General features: G+C 41.1%; 1 protein-coding gene across 2 annotated transcripts in view; it reads right to left on the bottom strand.

Annotated features, from left to right (window-relative positions):
• PRKCA (protein kinase C alpha) overlaps nucleotides 1–18,968 on the bottom strand; it is a 140,437-nt gene that overhangs the window by 80,058 nt on the left and 41,411 nt on the right. For both annotated transcript variants that reach the window (XM_068210018.1, XM_068210019.1), the window contains exon 3: nucleotides 1,456–1,538. In XM_068210018.1, coding sequence (XP_068066119.1) covers nucleotides 1,456–1,538 — 83 coding nt within the window. The remainder of the gene's footprint in view (nucleotides 1–1,455; nucleotides 1,539–18,968) is intronic.

Genomic DNA, 18,968 nt, shown 5'->3' with positions numbered 1-18,968 from the left:
ATGAGGAATTCAGCAGATATTCTTTAATTGTTCAGACTTTGCTGAAATTGTGGCCCCTTTGGGCCCAGCAGGGGTTGTGCCATCAACAATCTCCATCCAGGTCAGGGATGAGAACATCACCCATACAGGGCTGAGCTGGGTTTCAGCCTCTCTGCAGCTCCAGGCACTTCAAATACATAACTCCCCAACTCCAAAAGCCTGCTTTAGCTGTTAACTGCATTTACAGAGCCAAATGCCCCACTGCAAAGCTTAAAGAAATCAGGAACTTTCAGAAAAGCAAAGGTACGAAGAACAATTTTGGTTTCTTGCTCTTGCCTAACGAGTGTTTTATTAGTAAGGTCTGTATCAGCTAAACAAGAGAACAGGGTAATTATACTCCTAACTTTAGCATTTTTCTTCTGCACCTAAATATAAATTATGTGAAATGTATTAAAATGGAACTTTTAAAAATTCTTCTCAGTTCTTCAACCTTTCCCCATATTTCAATTTAAAAATGAGAGAACTTTTTAATATCTGAAATTTTCCAAGACCCCTTGTGGCTTCTGCCCATATATTGTTCACTGACCTCCTGGCTGGCATATTGAAACAATTCATGAGGGGCTCATTAAAAGCTAGCAGGAAAATTCTTCTGGTGAATTTTATCAGAGGAGATAATAGCCTACAATCTAGAGCATGAATATGTGATAAGAAACAAAACAAAGCCATTCAGACAAAGAACACTTGGAATGCATTGTTCCCATAAGCAGATGTTCAATTACTTCACTGTAAAGGGGGATTTATAAAACCCAAAGAAATGTTATTTTTATGTGAACAAATGAGATCAGTTTATTATTTCAGCAGGGTGACACAAAGATCCCGCACATGTGTCTCACCAGGCAGGCAGATGTGTTGAGAGGAAAAACTGGTTGTGGACCAAAAATGCTACAGAAGTACTGACAGAGCAGGGTAGAATGGGAGTAGCCAGACTCCTAGACTAGCTCAAACATGAAAATAAAATAAAAACCCAGCAAGCCAGCTGGCTCAAGATTAAATTGTCATTTAACTGGAGGTACAGATCTTTGTGTGCAGGGAGACAAGGACCAGAGACAGCTCAAAAGATACACTTTGAGATAAGAGAGATACTAAGAAAGCTCAGAAAAAGCTTCAGGCTTTCTGGGAATTGTTAATGTCCAATAAATCCAACATAAAGCAAAGAAAATAAAATGCTGATTCATGGCTGGGTGAACACTTCAAGGTTGTCACATTCTGAGGATATTGTTGGTCACACACTCAAATTTACTGCTCTTACCAAAAATAGATTTTTCAGTCCATAAATGTTCACTTCACAACTGTTAAAACCCACTTGGACTCAATTATCTGTCGTGAAGAACCCATTGATCCTGTCTGTAATCCTCTCCCATGGGTGTAACAACATAAATCTCTGTAAAGCAGTGTCTGAAATGTCAATGTACTCACATCAGTGTCGGGCCCCTTGTCAGCCCCAGGACAGGAGAAGGTAACGAACTCATGGCACCTTTTATGAACCACAAAACAGCAAACTGGCAAAAAAAAGGGGGAAACAACAGTTAGAGTGGTTGGTGGTGGTGTTCTTTTTTTATTTTGTAACAAATATAAAATAAAACTTAAATATTTCACCTGTGAGTCAATGAAAGCAAGCAGAGTCCCATGTAAAATAAAGACACAAGCCATCAAGCAAGCACTGTGATTAAAGAGGAGATAAGCATTTACATTTAAAAACCAAGAGACTCTACACAATGATAAATCTTTAATGCTGGAGAGAGCCCACAGTGCTCAAACACAGCGTGGGATAAGCAGTTCTACAAAGCCACATTTCCTGAATCTCCAGCCTGCTGTGTCACAGGAACTGTCAACGTGCATCCAGGAGGCAGAAGTGAGGAATGTGAAGCTGGAACGAAACCCATCCTTGGGTGTGGGATTTGCTCCCCTGCATGCCTGGGGAAGGTCTCTATGAAAATCCAAATCTTTCCCAGTTAATTCCTTCTGTGAGGGACCAGATCTCTCTCTGAGTGAGGTTGTTCTGGAGAACAAAGTGTTCTCATAGCACAGAATGGCAGGAGATAATGGGAAAAGAAAATTAGCTCTTGATTGCAATGTGAAGCCCATTTAAAATTTATGAATGATCTCAAAGAACTTTTTCTTTCTCAGATAAAAAAGCTCCTGCCAGGGGGTCAAGGCCATAGGTTGTCACACAGCATAGGGCACACAGGTCCCTCCAAACCACAGCAAAAGAACAGTCTGCTTGAGGGTGCTAACTTTAAGAGTCAGTATTCCAGCTTTTCACCCCCACTATGGGCTCTTTCATAATATTACCTTAGTTCAGATATTTTTGAATTGGTCCACATTTCAACGAAACAGACAATCAAGATCTGAGATTGAAAAAACCTTGTAATAAACAACGTGCCATCAAACAGTGAGTCAGGAGACTATAATGAAATGATTTAAAAGTAATTCACTGCTTGTTTATACATAATGCATTCTCTGTATACTTGAAATTTTGCATTTCCAACACATAAAAACACACTGTTTCCCAAATCTCAAGAATAAAATAGACTTGAATTGCTTAACAACTGCAAACATTGGATTTCCTCAACTTCAGGGGAAAACCTATTAAATTTACTAAATTGTTCTAAAGAGCTCATTGCATGAGGCAACGTTAACACTTCTCTTTCCCATTTAAAACAGCCATGAATTTATTTCAAAAAGAAACAGTGAAGAGAGCTGCGACCAGGTGCACCTGCAGGTCACTGCAGACACAGCCATGATCCCATTAATGCCAGCCTGGCCTCATCCCCACCTCTAAGTCTGCCTTTAGAGTCTAATCACCCTTCTCTCCCTCCCAGCTATTTTTCATTAGTATCCCATGCAGAAATGGTTTCCAACTGTTCTATTTCCGACGTGGCATATGTTCATTCTTTGGGCAAAGGGAATAAAGTGGGTTTTGCTCCACTGATTCCAGATTAGCTCTGCTGACTCCACTTGAGCCACAGCTCTGGCTCAGTGGTGCTGCCCACTCGGTTTGTCTAGTTTGTTAATCAACCCAAATCCCAGTGAATCCTGCAATTATCATTTTGATGGTTTGTTTTCTACCAACTGAAAGATCACTAAGTGGCAATTACCATTAATATTACTTGCAGCTGAGTCATATTTTACTTTCAGATTATATTTTTGGTTCCAGATCTCCCAGTCTCAAGGACAATAGACTGATTTGTGTTTTCAGTAATGAACCACATGCAAAAAAATTTTAAAAATTAAAATCTCGGTATATCCTTCAGAAAATAAAGATGTTAATGAATTATTTTTGTAAAAGTTGCAAAATATAATGTGATAATCAATGCAAAAGATCTGAGATCTGGAGATTTGTAGAATGGAGCTGCTTCACCAACGCCTGCCATTCCAATTCAGACCTTGGAGTGGCTGCTCCAGCCCTGCCTTTATTCAGCAATGTGTGTAAGGAAAACTGAATATCTGGGCATCTACTTTGGGCAGAATTTCTGGAACTCCACAGCCACGTCCTATCTCTGAGCTGACAGCCTCTCAGAGAGTGTGAAGGAATTCATTCAACCAGAGACAATGTCGACCTTGTTTTAATATGATTTAAGCATCGAGATAAAGACATAGGAAGAGGAGTGCCACTGTTTGCTCCAGCCTGTGAACTTTAGCTGTGAACTTCCCTGGAAACCATGCTCATGACTCTGCAATGGAAGCGACAATTCAGCTGCCAGAGTAAACAAACCACAAAGGATTTGTCCTTTTGGACTTGGGCTACACCTCAAAACTGTGTGCTAATGCTTTGATTATCAGTGTTGGTTACTGAAGTCTCAAAACTGAATTTGTGTTCAGCCTAATAACAGACTTTGACAGGAGTTGAGGGCAACTCAACATGGACAGCCTTTATTCTTTTTCCTTTATTTCCCATTTGTAATGGGTGACTAATCTCTAAAGAGCCTGCTTCCCTAATAGTTGATCCAAAAGCATCAGACCTGTCTCATTTTGAGAATACTCAAAAGGAAACCAAAGATTTTGACACAGAAATAAACAATGCAACAAGCAACTTTCATGGAATCATAAATCCAAAGGGAAAAGAACAAGTGTCAACTGAAATCCATAGGACAGCCATCATTTCTGTACATATAATTTAACATCCAAATGTATAAATTGAAATCCAGCCATTGAACTGTATTTTAGCATTTATTTTTAGTGTTTTATTTCATGGAGCAACACAGATCTGGAGAACTCATGTAAAAATTTACTTAGTTCAGCTAAGTGCAAACAAAGTGTCATCTGCCTAAAATAACGTGCCATTTTTTTTAGGAATAGAGATGAAAAATAACCTCTCACTTGTTACTTGTTTTGAAGATGTTAAGAGCTCCACATCACTTACTGCAGCTGTAACGAAGTCACATTATGTTCACCACCTTCATGTAATGAAAGTTGTATTACACTGCTCTGCAGAGGCTGCCAGGAAATTTGTTCCTTTACACTTTACCATGAGCTGAAGAGAGCTGGCACACATTATGCAGAGTAGCTCGAGAGCTAAGTGGCTCTCGAGGCTGACAGCTAAAATTAAAAAGAAAATTATTGAGGTATTTTCGTGTTTTGACAGTGTGATTTTGATCTGTGGTATATATATAGAATCTGGCTGTGAGCTTCCATTCCCTCCAGCTCTGGACTTGCTGGAGCCAAAGGTTCCCTGCAGCCCAGGGAGGGGAACAGGGAGGGATGCAGAGAACAAAACAGGCCTTGTGCTGCAAACCCAGACTAACTGCTTGCTCTCTGCTGGCACCTGGCATCTCCCTGCTGCTTCCTGCCCTCCCAGAGAGCAGAAAATGCCAACTGGGCAGCACAAAACCAAGGAAGAACCTGGGAAGGAGAACTCAGTGCATTCTCAGAGAAAAGAAGCTGAAGATGCTCCACAGGGCTTGTGGCATTTACAGTACATAATGGAGGGCAATTCATTCTACCCAACACTGCTCTGTCCAGGCACAGCACTGAGAAAAACATGTTGCTATCAAAAATACATATATATATATATATATATGTATATATATATAAATAAAATATACTGTCGTCACTTGAAGTTACAAGGCTCCACTGTCAATTTCCAGCTTTATTCCAAATTATGTGGAGTGAAAAGATTATCATGATATATGGTCAGGTGAGAGTTCTCTGCTAAAAAACACTGCTACTAATGGCTTTCATATATGACACAGATGGATGGGACCAGAGTGAAGTACTGCAATCATAAATAACAGAAACAGAAGCAATCTTTCCTATTAGATGATCTGTAAAGAAGAAAAGCCATTGCTGAGCCCACACATCACTCAGCCATATGTCTGAAGAGCTCCACAATCACAAGCATTCCAAAGAACAAGGGGTAAAAAAATTATCAAGACAAAAGTCACATGCTTTACAACTGAGAACCATTAGAAAAGGTCAAGAGATTTAATTTTTTTTAAATCACTTGTAAACTCCCACTTTTGGAAGAAAAAGAACAGAGTAGGTGAGGCTTTCCACTAGATATAAATAGCTCTACTACACCACAGAATTTATTTATTCAGTAAAACAAATTCAGCTGCAAACCTAAAGGGTGGAGAGAATGTATTTGCCAGAGAGTCCAACTGAACTGCCAGTTACCATCTACAGAGAAATCAGTGACGCTTTTTCAAGTCATCTTTGACTCATTTTTGTAATCATACAATTATTAAGGTTGGAAAAGAGCACCAAAACCATCAAGTCCAACCTTAAAACAAATACCACTATGCTCACTGACCTATGGTAATGACTACTGTCCCAGCTCAAATGGCTAACATTTTCACCAGTGTAGAAATCACACCTTTTCCTATCTAAACCAACCACAAAGCTGTGGCTCCACTGCCATGGCATTACTGGGTGCCCCACCACAACAGGCACAAAATTTGTTTCCAGGTTTCAAGCACTGATTATTCCACAAAGTTGCAGTAAGGTAGAAAAATCATAAAAAAAGGCTTTATAAAATCAAGCCTGCTCTCCTAAAATCACTGGCTGGCCTTGTCAAGGCAGCCTTTGTAAGTTCCCAAATGAAAGCAATCCTGATGTGAGCAGTTCATTAACATAACAATTTATTCCTGGGTGAAAAACAACCAGCACCTGTAAAACTGTTTTTATACTGTTAGATGGAAAAATAAAAACTATCTCTCACAAACAACTTTTCCTGCAGGTACACCCCGGGGGTTTGAGTGACCAATCAATACAGCATAACAACTCGTTACTAACCAAGAAAGTAATTGGCAAGAAAGCTGCTGACCAGCTGGAGTCACCCATGAGGTCTGTAAAACTGTATAAAAACGAGTTATGTGAATAAAGAATGGGCTATTTCCACCATGAAGAAAACGGAGTCCTGTGTGATTTATTCCCATACCAGAGGAAGCAGCATTGGAGGTCTCGTGGGCAGCAAGAGGGAAATAACTCTGTGCACACTCTGTATTTGTTGTTGGGCTCCTGCTTTGGGGCTTTTAAATAAGAGCGGATCCTGAGCTGGACTGAGGAGTTCCCACAGAGGTTCAGTAAGAACAAAGCCCTCTCTGGGTTACTCTCAGAGGGCTCTAGAGCTGTGCTGCTGTTCCACACACTCTGCATTCTCACTGAGGCCACAGAATTTCCCCAGGGGCCCATATCTGTGGCTGGCCTGTGTCTTCTGCACAGCACCAAGCAGTGAATGAATGAATGAACGAAAGAATGTGGCACGTGGCATGTGTCAGATCATCCTAAGATTAAATATAGCAATTACGATAAACAGAAATAGGGTAGTACTTCAAAATAGACAAATCAATTAAATACCAACTACATTTCTTGTTTAAATAAGTACTGTTTAAATAAGTTTACTAGGAATAGATAAACAAGAAGAGCAGCAATTAAGATATAGGATGTAGCAGTATTTGTCCTTCTCCTCTTCTGAACATATTATAGCTTGTAAAAATATAATAAAAATCCCTTTTACATTAAATATAAGCAAGGCTGCAGATTACAGCAGTCGCAAGCAGCCCTACCTTTGACTGCTACCAACGCACTGAATCCACTGAGAATTTTAAAAAACTGAATTACCCTAACTTTTCCAACATATATAATTTATAACACACCAGCCTGCATTTGTGCCAGTGTTTCACCCCATCTAGAAGGAAGTGTTGTCTCAGCAGAGTAGCCAGGCTAACACTTACAACTGCTTTATGCAATCTTTCCACTTGGCATTTCCTACTCCTTTCTGACTAAACCAGCCTGGAGCCCAGCAAGACACAGTCTGTTCCAAGCTAAGATAGAGAATAAGAAAAACAACGTCTCTGCCCATCACCTTAACCTGTTCCTAAGCTTCTTAAAGCTCTTTTGTGAGCCCACAAGGTCACACAGCACCTTCTTTCTGCACTAATCTGTGTAGGGCTACACATTCCCTGGCTCATGGGCTACCTTCATTTTCATTGTAGTTTCTGCAAAACTCAAGCTACCTTCTCAAAAACCTGCCCTGAGGGCAAGGTACAGAAATACATGAAATCAATATTGATAAACTGTTATTTCTATTTCTAAAGCTCCATGTCTACCTGCTAATATTTGCTCTGCCTAATCTCAAATTCATACCTCTGACCTTGCCACAGATTTTCTGCTTGGTCAAGTTCAATTAGACTAAAAAAACTCAGGTGGAGGACAGAATTAAGACCACTGTAAACTCTGCTGTTTAATTTCTTTTTTTTTTTTTTAATTTGAGAGAAAGTAATGGTAAAATGCAACAATATCTTATCTGTGTGAAAGGATTATACAGATCCTCTGGACAGTCTTAACTACTCAGGTCATTAACTCCTTTACACTAAGTAGAAAACAGATGGATGTCTCTGGTAAGCTGGCTTTGCAAACTCCACAACAGTGTGAAAATACAGGCTGTGTGCCTGGCAGGGAATGCATATGCATTTACATTTACCCAAACAACTCTGGCAAACCTGGCAGTACCGTGGGATAAAATGATAAATATATACCTGCACATTTTAAACTAGAAATTTACACCTAACACGCTTTTGAAACAGTTTGGATTTAGTAAAATACCTCACATAACATATTCAGATCTGTCTGAATACTATATTCAGATACATATAATACCAGATTTGTCATTTCTGCCTTCCATACAGGAAAAAGAAGGTACATGATATATTTTATTCTACCAAAACTGCAGCACAATATTTGCAAAACTGAGGAAGAGTTTCAAAATATTAGAGGATTTAATGTAATATGAAATATTCAGCACTGTTTCAATCTACTTGTTAATTATATACTTTCTGAGACAGAGACCACTGTTTCTATGTAAAGCCTTTGCTAAAATTTCACAAAACCATTAATCTCCCTCCTTTGAGGTGTCCCATTTTATAAATGAATAATAACCCAGAAACCATCTATCAAAACCAGTGTTGAAATAGCTATTTTCAGAACTCATACCAACAGAAAAGGTGACCCACAATCATAGACTTTTTCTATCACTTCTGCAGTTTGAATTCACTTCAGCTGAAGAAGCTGCTGCTGTTAACGTGTTTTCTGCAGCCACAAAGCCCCTCTGGGTGCTGCTCTCATCTGCTCTGGAGCTGAGCACAGGCACAGCAGTGAGGAACAGCACAGCTCTTCCAATTAAAGAGTTAGCACAATAGGAGAGCCCAGAACGGTGTCCTGTGAATGCCGAGCAGTTGTTCTTCAGATTTTTCAGCTATTTCAGCAGTGACCCCAATTGCAGAAATGGGATGTTTAAACAGAGCAGCTCCTTCAGTTTGAGGCATCACCCAGCACAAAACCCAAGGGCAGGGAGAGGGAGCAGGAGGAAGCAGCACATATTAAAATTCTGTATTTTAAGGCTGTATAAAATGATGGGATACAAGCTGAAACCAACTCTCCAGAATGCAGCTGTTGGGTTGCATTTTGTTCTGTAATACAGCTGGAATTCCAGACATGGACAAGCAAGCAAAGAGCTTCTGGAAAATCACAGTGGCAGCCTCTACAAGAGAATCTCCCACAGCATGAAAAATGAGGTGCTCAGTGAGTAAATCATCTCTAGAACCAGGAGCAAGTGCAATGGCTTTGCTCCTACAAGAGCAGCCACTGTCCCATGGTGCCTTCTCCCAGTTCTGCCTCCACCTCCAAGCTCAGGACCAGCTGGGCAAAGCCTGGCCCAGGAGCTGCCCAGAGCTGCCCAGAGCTGCTCCTTGATGAAAACAGCTCTGATCACTCAAGGAATGCATGAACACAAGCCTCTGAAAGACTTATGTGGCTTCCTAATCTTTCACCTGATGTTAAACCACCCCACGGTCAACTGGACACGGCCTGGGCCACCCTCCCCAGGAATGGCTGAGCCCCCTCACAGCTCCAAGCATGGAAAACTGATGGAATGAGGAAAGCACACTCATACAGCTCTGAGGGTCTACCATGAACCCTTTAGTAGCAACCTTATAGCTTGTTGTTCCCAGCATCCCATCCCCATCTTACTTCACAACTGAATGATCCCGAGCTGTAAACCAGAGCATTTCCTGTGAGTACCATTTGTAAGGACACCAACACAATAGGGGAAATGCCAGAGCTGAATGCCAAGAGCTGAACATTCAAGTATTTTGGGGTATTTTGAATTCAGGCTTTCAGTTGTGTTTGAGAAACCCTATAACATGCTAACAAAATTAATGAGCCTCCCTTGCCAGCAAACACAAGCCACACACTAATTTCATTATTGCCAAATAATGTTTATTTTTCTTCAGGGTGGCAAGAAGTGAGGCCAGGATGACACTGAACAAGCTGTTTGAAATATGAACAGAGCCATACCCTAAGCACTGAACCACAAGAAATAGACTTCCTGCAATACCTGTTAGGACACAATCCTGACTGGAGATTTGTATGAGGAGAGTTGAGAGGCTTCAAGGTGACAGATGATCAGCAGATGACTTCAGATGTGAAGTGATCCCCTGGAAGGTGCGAAGGAGGGGGTGGGATGATGTCAGAAGATGTCACACAGCAGCAACTCCTGATGCTCTATGGTAATGAGCCTCTCACCTCCTCTCCTCGCCAGGTTTTTGGATGACTGCAACCTCAGAGAGCCAGCAGCCTCCTGCCATCCCTGCCCTGAGGCCTCCACACGTTCCATTCCAAGAAAACAAAACCACACATTATTTTGGTTTGTTTTGCCAGTAATTATTCTCTGACTGTCTAAACCTACCAAAAGTGCGTCTTGAATAGAGAAAAGCATTTTAAAACAGGAAGGTTCGAAATACACAGCTGAAATTTTCAAAGGATATGGAGGAAAAAGATCAAGTTCAGCTCCTTTTGCACATAAGGGTTACTAATAAAACCAACTGATAATTCCTGGTTACTAATAAAAACCAGGTAATAACCTCCTTTAGACACTTTCCTCAAGAATTCAGGCTAGTTTTTTTAATCCTATCCACCTATTCTCTTTCAGCAGTAGTATTTTATCAAGAAATTGAAGAGGTTTTGTTAATTAAAGATTTTTCCAGTTCCTGTTTCTCTTCATTGTTTCCATGTTACACAACAGATGCCCAATACTTGTTGCAAGTCTTATCCAATTACATACCTCTTATTAAAGGGTCATCTGCTAGAAACTTCAATATCACTTTCCTGCTCTCATCAGTCACTGTAAACATTTCATCTCAAAGAAACTGCAACTTCTCAGGAATAAAAAAAACATACACAAAAAATGCAAACTCCACATTAGACTAATTACAGTTAGAAATTTCTTGCCAATGTAAGACAACACACGAGACAAAACACACATTGGGAAACCAATTAAAGAATTAAGAATATTCACCCACAGATTTCTTCTCCACAGTATGTTTGGTGGGGATATTATTTACTCATAACAAGCAGATTAATTTTGTAGGTTTGGAAGTTATTGAAATTACATGGTTGACTAAAAGACATAAGTTACAGTAAATCATTCCAATAGCAAAAGTGCTATTTACAAGAATTACCTGTGGGCTCAGAGATTGGCAGTACATAAATAACAAAATATGAAACCATGGAAACATATCATTTAATCATGAACTAATTATTTATATTTGCTGTAAACCATTTAATGAAAAAAAAAATCAAAACAAAGAAGGAGCTGAGATGGGAGGTTTCCAGCAAGAAAACCCTGTGGCAACAGTCAGTGAAATTTTTCACCAGGTAGAATTACAGAACCATAGACTGGTTTTGGTTGGAAGGGACTTTAAAATCATCCAGTGCCACCCCTGCCATGAGCAGGGACAGCTTCCCACTGTCCCAGGCTGCTCCCAGCCCTGTCCAGCCTGGCCTTGGGCACTGCCAGGGATCCAGGGGCAGCCACAGCTGCTCTGGGCACCCTGTGCCAGGGCCTGCCCACCCTGCCAGGGAAGGATTTTTCCTAATTTCTAACCTAAATCTTACATCAGTTTGAAGCCATTGCCCCTTGTCCATTCACTACAGACTCTTGTGAACACTCCCTTTATATTCCCTGTAACTTTTACAGGTACATTTTGAGCATGAATTGAGAACACCTGACCAGACAGTGCCCATCAGGCTATGATCCCAGCAGCAGGCGTGCATGCAAAGCCCTCCTGAGCTGGCCCAACCTGGCTCAGTGCTGGCCCAGCTCAGCTGTTTGCACTCCTGGGGTCGCTCCTCCTCGGCAGGCACAGCTGACAGAGCCATCATTTCCTCAGTCACGGTTAAGTAACAACTTCACTTTGACATATGGCACATTGCTGTCAGAACCAGTGGCCCTGCCTGCTTGTTTCCATGTCCAAACACTTATGCAGTGCATTTTTTTTTGGCAATGTTAGGTTTTAGCTGGAGCAGCTCCCCAAGTTAGCTCAATACACAGCACGTGGAAGCTCAGCAGATAAATAGAACTGCAGGACCACCAGAGTAGCTGAGATTTACACCAGGGAAAGTATCCATCTGATAAAAACCTCTATCAGTGTTGAAAATCAATACTTCTGGCATGATTAGGTCAAAGAACTGAGACAATCTCTCCACTGTGTCCATGTGGCTGACAAAGATTTCAAAGCATTTTTAAGCAGAGACAACACTTGTAGAACCCTGATAATTATCTCAGAATGCTCTGCAAAATTTAGTCTATGTTTGAGCTCTTGATTCTGAGAAACAATCATGGTTATTCTTGTTACTTAGTCATATAAAACCCTGACTGTGAAAATTGTATAAGAGCATTTTCCACTGCATGCTCATGACATATTTGTGCAGTCTTTCCTGGCTCACTGAAGCAGCAATATAAACAGCATTTCTTAGTTTCTGTCAGACAGACTGAGTAGTATTCTCATGATATGGAAAGGTAAACACTATTCCCTCTCCCATGTATTTACTAAAAGCAATGTATTAGCACAAATGAAAAACGAGGCACGAATGTCAGTGATAAATTAGCTGACATTCACCCGGGAATATTGCTTCCAACAGGCTAAGAATCTTCAAGCATGGCCTGGAATTCAGTACGCCATGACTCAAACCAAAATAAAAAAACAAGATGAGATTTCAACTCATTCCCACTCACCACAGAACATGCATTAAGGGTCTGCAGAGCAAAAGTGAAGCAAATCAATTTTTGTCATTACTGTCTTTGCAGAGTGCTTTTATTCAAGGCTTTAGTGCATGGCATTGGCACTTTAGAAGTCAGGTCATAAAGGCATAAAGGCAACTGAAAAAAAATTAAAGCAGTCTGTGATTAAACATCAAATCTATAACTTGGTAAGGAAAACAAGAGCCAAAGTTTGAGCTTCAGGTTGACAGTTTTTAGAAGCACTGACTACTACAGTTAAAATAAGAAATCCTTCTATTTTTCACGGGGATTTAAAAATATAACAACTTTATTAATTAAAAAGAAACCACTGAAGTCACTTGCTTTTGAACTTTAAAGTTTGTCTGACCTGAATAATACCTATTTCCCCTAACTAGCTGTCCCCCTTCTTACTTACACTGCAACAAAGCAATGCATTTTTTTTACAATATGCATTTAACATAATTAGAAACTGCAGCTTAACAAAGTCTCCGTAATACACTTGTGGGTGCCTGAAATGTCATATTATTCCAGAACTATTAAAAGTACTAGTGGTTGTATCCATTTTAAGTGATAAGTCATTGCTAGAGGTGTCATATATATAAATCATCTCACTCGGTTTGAGGATAAGTTAAAAAGGGCCTATTTTATTTTTTTGCAGAAAGAATTAAACACATGTCAGAAATTTTTCACTGGACTCTCTGCTTAACTGCAGCACTCTGCTAGGCTTCAGTGAGCCAGGGGAAAGAAGGGAAAGAAAACCCCAGTCAACAGAACAGAAACCCCAATCCAGGCACTTGTGCCGCGCAGCCCCCAGGTGACATCTGGGAGCGGTTAGCCACTGACACAGAGCACACGGGCACAGCCCTGCAGGGCAGCACAGCTCAGGGGCTGCTGCCAGCCTGCTGCCACACGGCCAAACCCCTCTGCAGGCAGAACCGCATCCATGTGTGCAAGGACAGCCCCACGAACACAAGAAAACACAAATAATTGTGGCAAAGGACATGTGTCAGCAATGCTGGCGAGTGGCTCCCAGGAGCCCACTGGGAAATGACACAGAGACCAAAATTAAAGCACTGCAGAGGGACAAGGTTTCTTTGTTGGGCTCTAAAGCCTGGACAGTGACAATGGGAAAAGAAGAAAACTGAAAGCAGAACAAGATCTCCAGCTTTATTGGACAGGGTACATGGTGCAGGGAGCCTGGGCCAAGTCACCCCACTGCAGCAGCTTTAGAGCTCCTGTCTGTGTTTTCACACCTCTGCCTTCCCAAATCACAAAATTCAATGCTGAATATTGAATTCAATATTCAATGTTGAATGTCCAAGTTCTAACAGAACAGTGTCTCTACTTGGCAGTGTTGCTCATCAGACCTCAGTTTGGAAACAAAGATCATTCCACAGCTAGTTTGGAGCAAGATAAAAAAGCCACTTTTCCCCCTTGCAAGATTTGAATTTAAGTCCTTGCAATTAATAGCTTGAGTAATACCCTTTTATATAATGCAGCTCATTCATTACATCTCACCCACACTTAAATGCTGTTTCATATTTCTGATGGTGAATATTCCATTATTTCAGCCAAAAATAGTTTTTATTTTCAATCACTTTATGCCTTGTAATGCTGCACACTGCAGGGTGCTTAAATCCTTCACAAATGGAGTAAAATAATGCAGTAAAACTGTATGAAAGCAAGTGATTTATAGAAAACTGCATGTTCTCTCCATAAACAATGTGACACTGTTAGAGATGCAGATGGAAAATAACAAATTCCAGGAGGCTCCAAGTGGCATGCAAACAGATGAATTCTGCATGAGTTATGCTGAAGGGATATAATAAATGTACAAGTAATTTCAGGCTCCAAAGTTTGGACAAGTGCATCCCACACACAGAACAGTGTCACCCATCAACAAACTATTAGAGAAGAGATCAAACTTCCATTAATACCTGGATGCACTGTGGATTTTCAGTGTGGCTAGAACTTTGTTTTAAAGCCATCATGGTTAATTTGCAAATATGTAATTCCTAAAGTCAGTGGAGAATGGAGCTTCAAAAGGGACTGAACTGTCTTAGGCAAATGGCCAGGAGAGAGGCAGAGAATGTGAGAGGTCACCAAAGACTCCAGCCAGATTCTTTCCATAGAAAGCTTCTTTAGAAAATCAGTTTCTTCACCAGTATGGGTGAAAATATCCCTTCAAACTGGAGGGTAAAACTACAACACCCAAAGCCCACAGTTGCAGTGCAGCAAGAATTCTCCTGCGACACAGACTGACTGTGTTTGGTGAGTAGAAAACAATTAAGAACAAGCTAAAAACAAGCTTAAAACAAGCTAAAAACAAGCTCAGCCTGTCAAACCCTGCTGAAGAAAGGAGCTGTGGTTCCACAGCTGCTTCACATGGACACAAAGCAGCAGCTCTGCTGAAGGAAACCTTTCCAGCTGCTCACTCCTGCCCTGGACCAGACCCTTGTTTTTGCAGACACTCCTGGATGAGTGGGCACAAATGCACTTTCTCATCCAAGCATTCCCTCCTGGGCACACCAGCACTGCTTTTATGCTGATGCAGCAAAATATTCCAAGTTACTGCCCAGGAGAGGATTGGTGAGCAGGAGATCAGCCAGGGAAGTGCCTGAACTGCAGCTCCAGGACAGGGCCAGGCTCCTTCCAGTTTGGAGCAGCTGACCTGGGTTGTGCAGGGACACCAGAGCCCTCACCAAAGGCTCAGCACCTTCACGGCAGAAATCACACAGGAAAATGGGGGTTTGCCCCATTTCCCCAGCCATCTGCTTGCCCTTTATTTTATCATTATCTACCCTAGAGCCAAAGGTTGGACTTTGTATTCACTGCTTAACTGACTGTTAAATTCTAGGCTGCCTGAGTTACGGTGGATGCAGGTGGTGAGGATTTCTACAGCTGGAAACCCAACGGATGCATTTGTTCTGAAACTCACTGACTGGCTAAAACTCGTTAAAAACAGATTTATTAAAGTGACTCAGAATTTGGAACAAATTGAAGATGAGCAACAAAACACAATGAACAGAAAGAATGTGTTCTATTATTTTTAAAATGTGTGGTGCTGACAACTCGCACCGACCCTGCTGAGGACAGAGCCCAGCTCCGTTCTTTCCTTGCCTTCAGATTTGCTTCCTTCTCTGCACTTCCTTAAGGTTCAACTGCAGAATTAAAAGGGTTCTTTTACATTTTTGTCTCGGACATTTCTGCTAAGCAACAGCTGACACTACAACTAATAATAGTAATGCCAGGTATTGCTGTAATCAGGAATTCATGGTTCATTTCCCTGCTGCATAATGGAACCTCATTCCCATTTCTGCAAAACAGAGTTTTTTAAACAATTTAAACTATTTCAGTTATGTTATGCTTCTGTAGAAAAGCCACAAAAAATATAAACTTTTCTTTGAAATTACTGCTGTGTGGTGTAAACTGGTATTTAATATATTTGTTTATTTAGTATGTGAGGGACAACAAAAGAGTGCATTTGTCTTAAAAATACAAAAAGGGCTTTTTTTCTTTGTTTGGGTTTTACAAGTGTTCATAGAGACATTAACACAGTAAGTCTATTAACAAGTGCAAGGGGTATCACAAGTTCAGTTGTGGTAATTAGTCATATTTCAGCTTTAAATGACTCTCTGCTCCAAAGAAAAAGATTATGGTTTTTCCTCTTGCTCTATTACCCAACTGGCATTTAAGTCAATCTGCTGAAAGTGTATCTGCTTCAATGAAAGCTCAAAATAACCCATTAAAGTTATTCCATTAAAGGAATATGCAAATCTCTGAGCATTTTGGGATTTTTTAATACTTTAATCTAATAAGAACATTTTACATGACTAAGAAATTCCAGCTGAATCTGTTATTCAGCTCTCCTTTAGCTCTGCCATTAATTTCATTTCTGCTGTCATGAATAGGGGGGGAAAAAAAGGAAAAAAAACCCGATTTTACTGGTAAGATGTTTATAAGAAATGTCAAGTTCTTGTACAGGTTGCATGAAACAAAGCTTCATCCCAAGACATATTCCTGATGTTTAGTACAGTAAGGAAAGCCTTTCTGCAGTACATGGAATCAAAGAATCATTGAAAGGTTTGGGTTGGGTGGGATCTTAAAAATCATCTCATCCCACCCCCTGCCATGGGCAGGGACAGCTTCCCACTGTCCCAGGTGCTCCAAGCCCTGTCCAGCCTGGCCTTGGGCACTGCCAGGGATCCAGGGGCAGCCACAGCTGCTCTGGGCACCTGTGCCAGGGCCTGCCCACCCTCCAAGAGTTTCCTCCTAATGTCTAATCCGAGTCTAATGCTGGCACACACACAAGTGTTTTATTTCAGTTCAGATGGCCCCTGCATGAAAATGCTTCATCCAAAAGTTCCTATTCCCCAAATCCTACCAAGAAAGATGATCGTTCACCTCTGCTGTTAAAGCTGCACCAGGAAATTAATTTGGGGTGTTGTTAACAGATTTGATGAATACATGCTGAATATAAGGATTATGGAAGGATATTGATTAGCAAGCGGTCCCCAGGTCTCCACTGACAGCTGGGTTCTGCTCCCTTGCAAGACTCAGTGAATCACCAAACCTTACAGAGAGGGGGGGAAAAGGAGGCTGCTGTGGATTAGTGACAAACTGCAAGTTCACTAGACTCATTACTAAAAGAAAAAGAAAAGAACCAGATCTACACCTTCAAAAAAGCCCATGTGGATCAAAATACTGGCTCTTTACACTTCATAGCACTTGTAAATTAGTCATTCGATGTAAAACAAATAGAAACAAAAAGAAATAACAAAAGTAAGAGTTTAACTTTGTAACAGTTTATGTTATGCATTAACTAGCTCAATTTTTTGGAGTGAGATGCAACCAAAACCTGTCAAACTTCTATTATACTTGTGTTGTTTTGACAGCAGCTGGCACACACTGTTCTGATTTACAGAGATGCAGATTTTAGCTTGTTTTCAGGAGCTTTTGTACAATACAAATTGGCCTGTTGTGCTTTCTGTTGGCATCTTGATTTCAGGATCTTACATATAAGACTTGATTAAAGGGTTTTAAAAATGGCCTATGGCAAAAAGAAAAGGACAAAAATGAAACCCCACACCACCTCTTCCCTGAAGTAGGAAAATTATTCCTACTTCAGGGTAGTTATTCAATTTGATTCAGGAATTGTTAAAGCCTCAGCATCCTCAGGAGACTTTCAGCCTTCTCAGTGAATGACCCCTCTCAGCATTCTTCGTGCTTTTAAATTCTACTTCCAGCTATGCCGTACACGTTCATCATTCTGTTAGCCAGGAATTTACAATAAACCTTGATTTGCTTTAAGAGGAAAAAGCATTTCTGTTCATGTGATGGCTCTGCTCGCAATAGTGCTAATAAATTTGTGTTAGTGCCCACCCAGCTCCTCCAAACACCATGGGAGCGGAGCTAATGGACACTGTCAAAACAGAACCAGGTTTTCACTTTTGCTGAGCAGCATATGCCTTGGTTTCTTTCTTGTTTACCACTGACATTTCTTTGTCAATAAAACTGTTATCCTTCCTGGCTGGAGCACTGTGATTCAGCAAGTCACAGCAGGGGGGACCTGTCCTGGGCTGCCCAATGATTACAGGTTTATAAATGAACACCAATGGGATTTATTGCATGTGCACGTTGAGACATTGAACAGAGGCTGGGTTTGTTTGAGCTCACAGCTCTGTAATCAATAGAGGGAAGCAGGCATGTCTGTTAAAGGCAGTGCTTCATCCTGATGTAAACTGCTTGCATTATGTGGAAAAGTAAAAAGGAAAAGCATTAGAAAAGTTGGATGCTACTGTCTTAAATTTTTCAGGATGAGATGAATCACATCTGAGCAGAGCTCACTCCTCTCCACAGGCTATGAAGGGATCCAAGACATCTCTCAGTGTAACACTTACAACATTGGTGTTTAAATGTGAGCAGATTGATCTCAGGGTATAGGTTGGATACAGTAAAATAAGGTTTAAATTAACAGGATAATCTGTGTATGCACTGAGCTGGGAGCCATCCCTGCTGCTGTGCCTGGCTCTGCCCCGAGCCAGGAGGATCCCCTGTGCTTCTGGGACCAAACAAGAACTGAGGCTCTGCCTCCTGCTTCCACCAGCACCACACTCACTGAAGACTTCTGTGCTGGGTTTGAGGTTAAAAACTGCTTTATCTCTCTTCTGGAGCCTGAGTGCTGCCCTCCTTCCACACAGCCAGGGCTCAGGCATTGATCACATCGCCTTTGAGCCTCCTCCAAACACAGAGGGAACTGCAGGGAGCTCGTTTAGGGTCTGGGTGTGTGTAAGGACAGGCAGACCAAAGTCCCCTATAAATAGAGCACCCTGACTTTCAGCCCTTTCAGTTCATTCCTTCCTATTTTGGACCGATTTCTGGCCATATTATGCACGCTGTAAGAATAGAT

This window comes from Anomalospiza imberbis, chromosome 19, assembly GCF_031753505.1.
Source record: "Anomalospiza imberbis isolate Cuckoo-Finch-1a 21T00152 chromosome 19, ASM3175350v1, whole genome shotgun sequence".
Taxonomy (NCBI): Eukaryota; Metazoa; Chordata; class Aves; order Passeriformes; family Viduidae; genus Anomalospiza; species Anomalospiza imberbis.
Note: the sequence above shows the minus strand (reverse complement) of the source record. Positions and strands in the feature narration are given on the sequence as shown.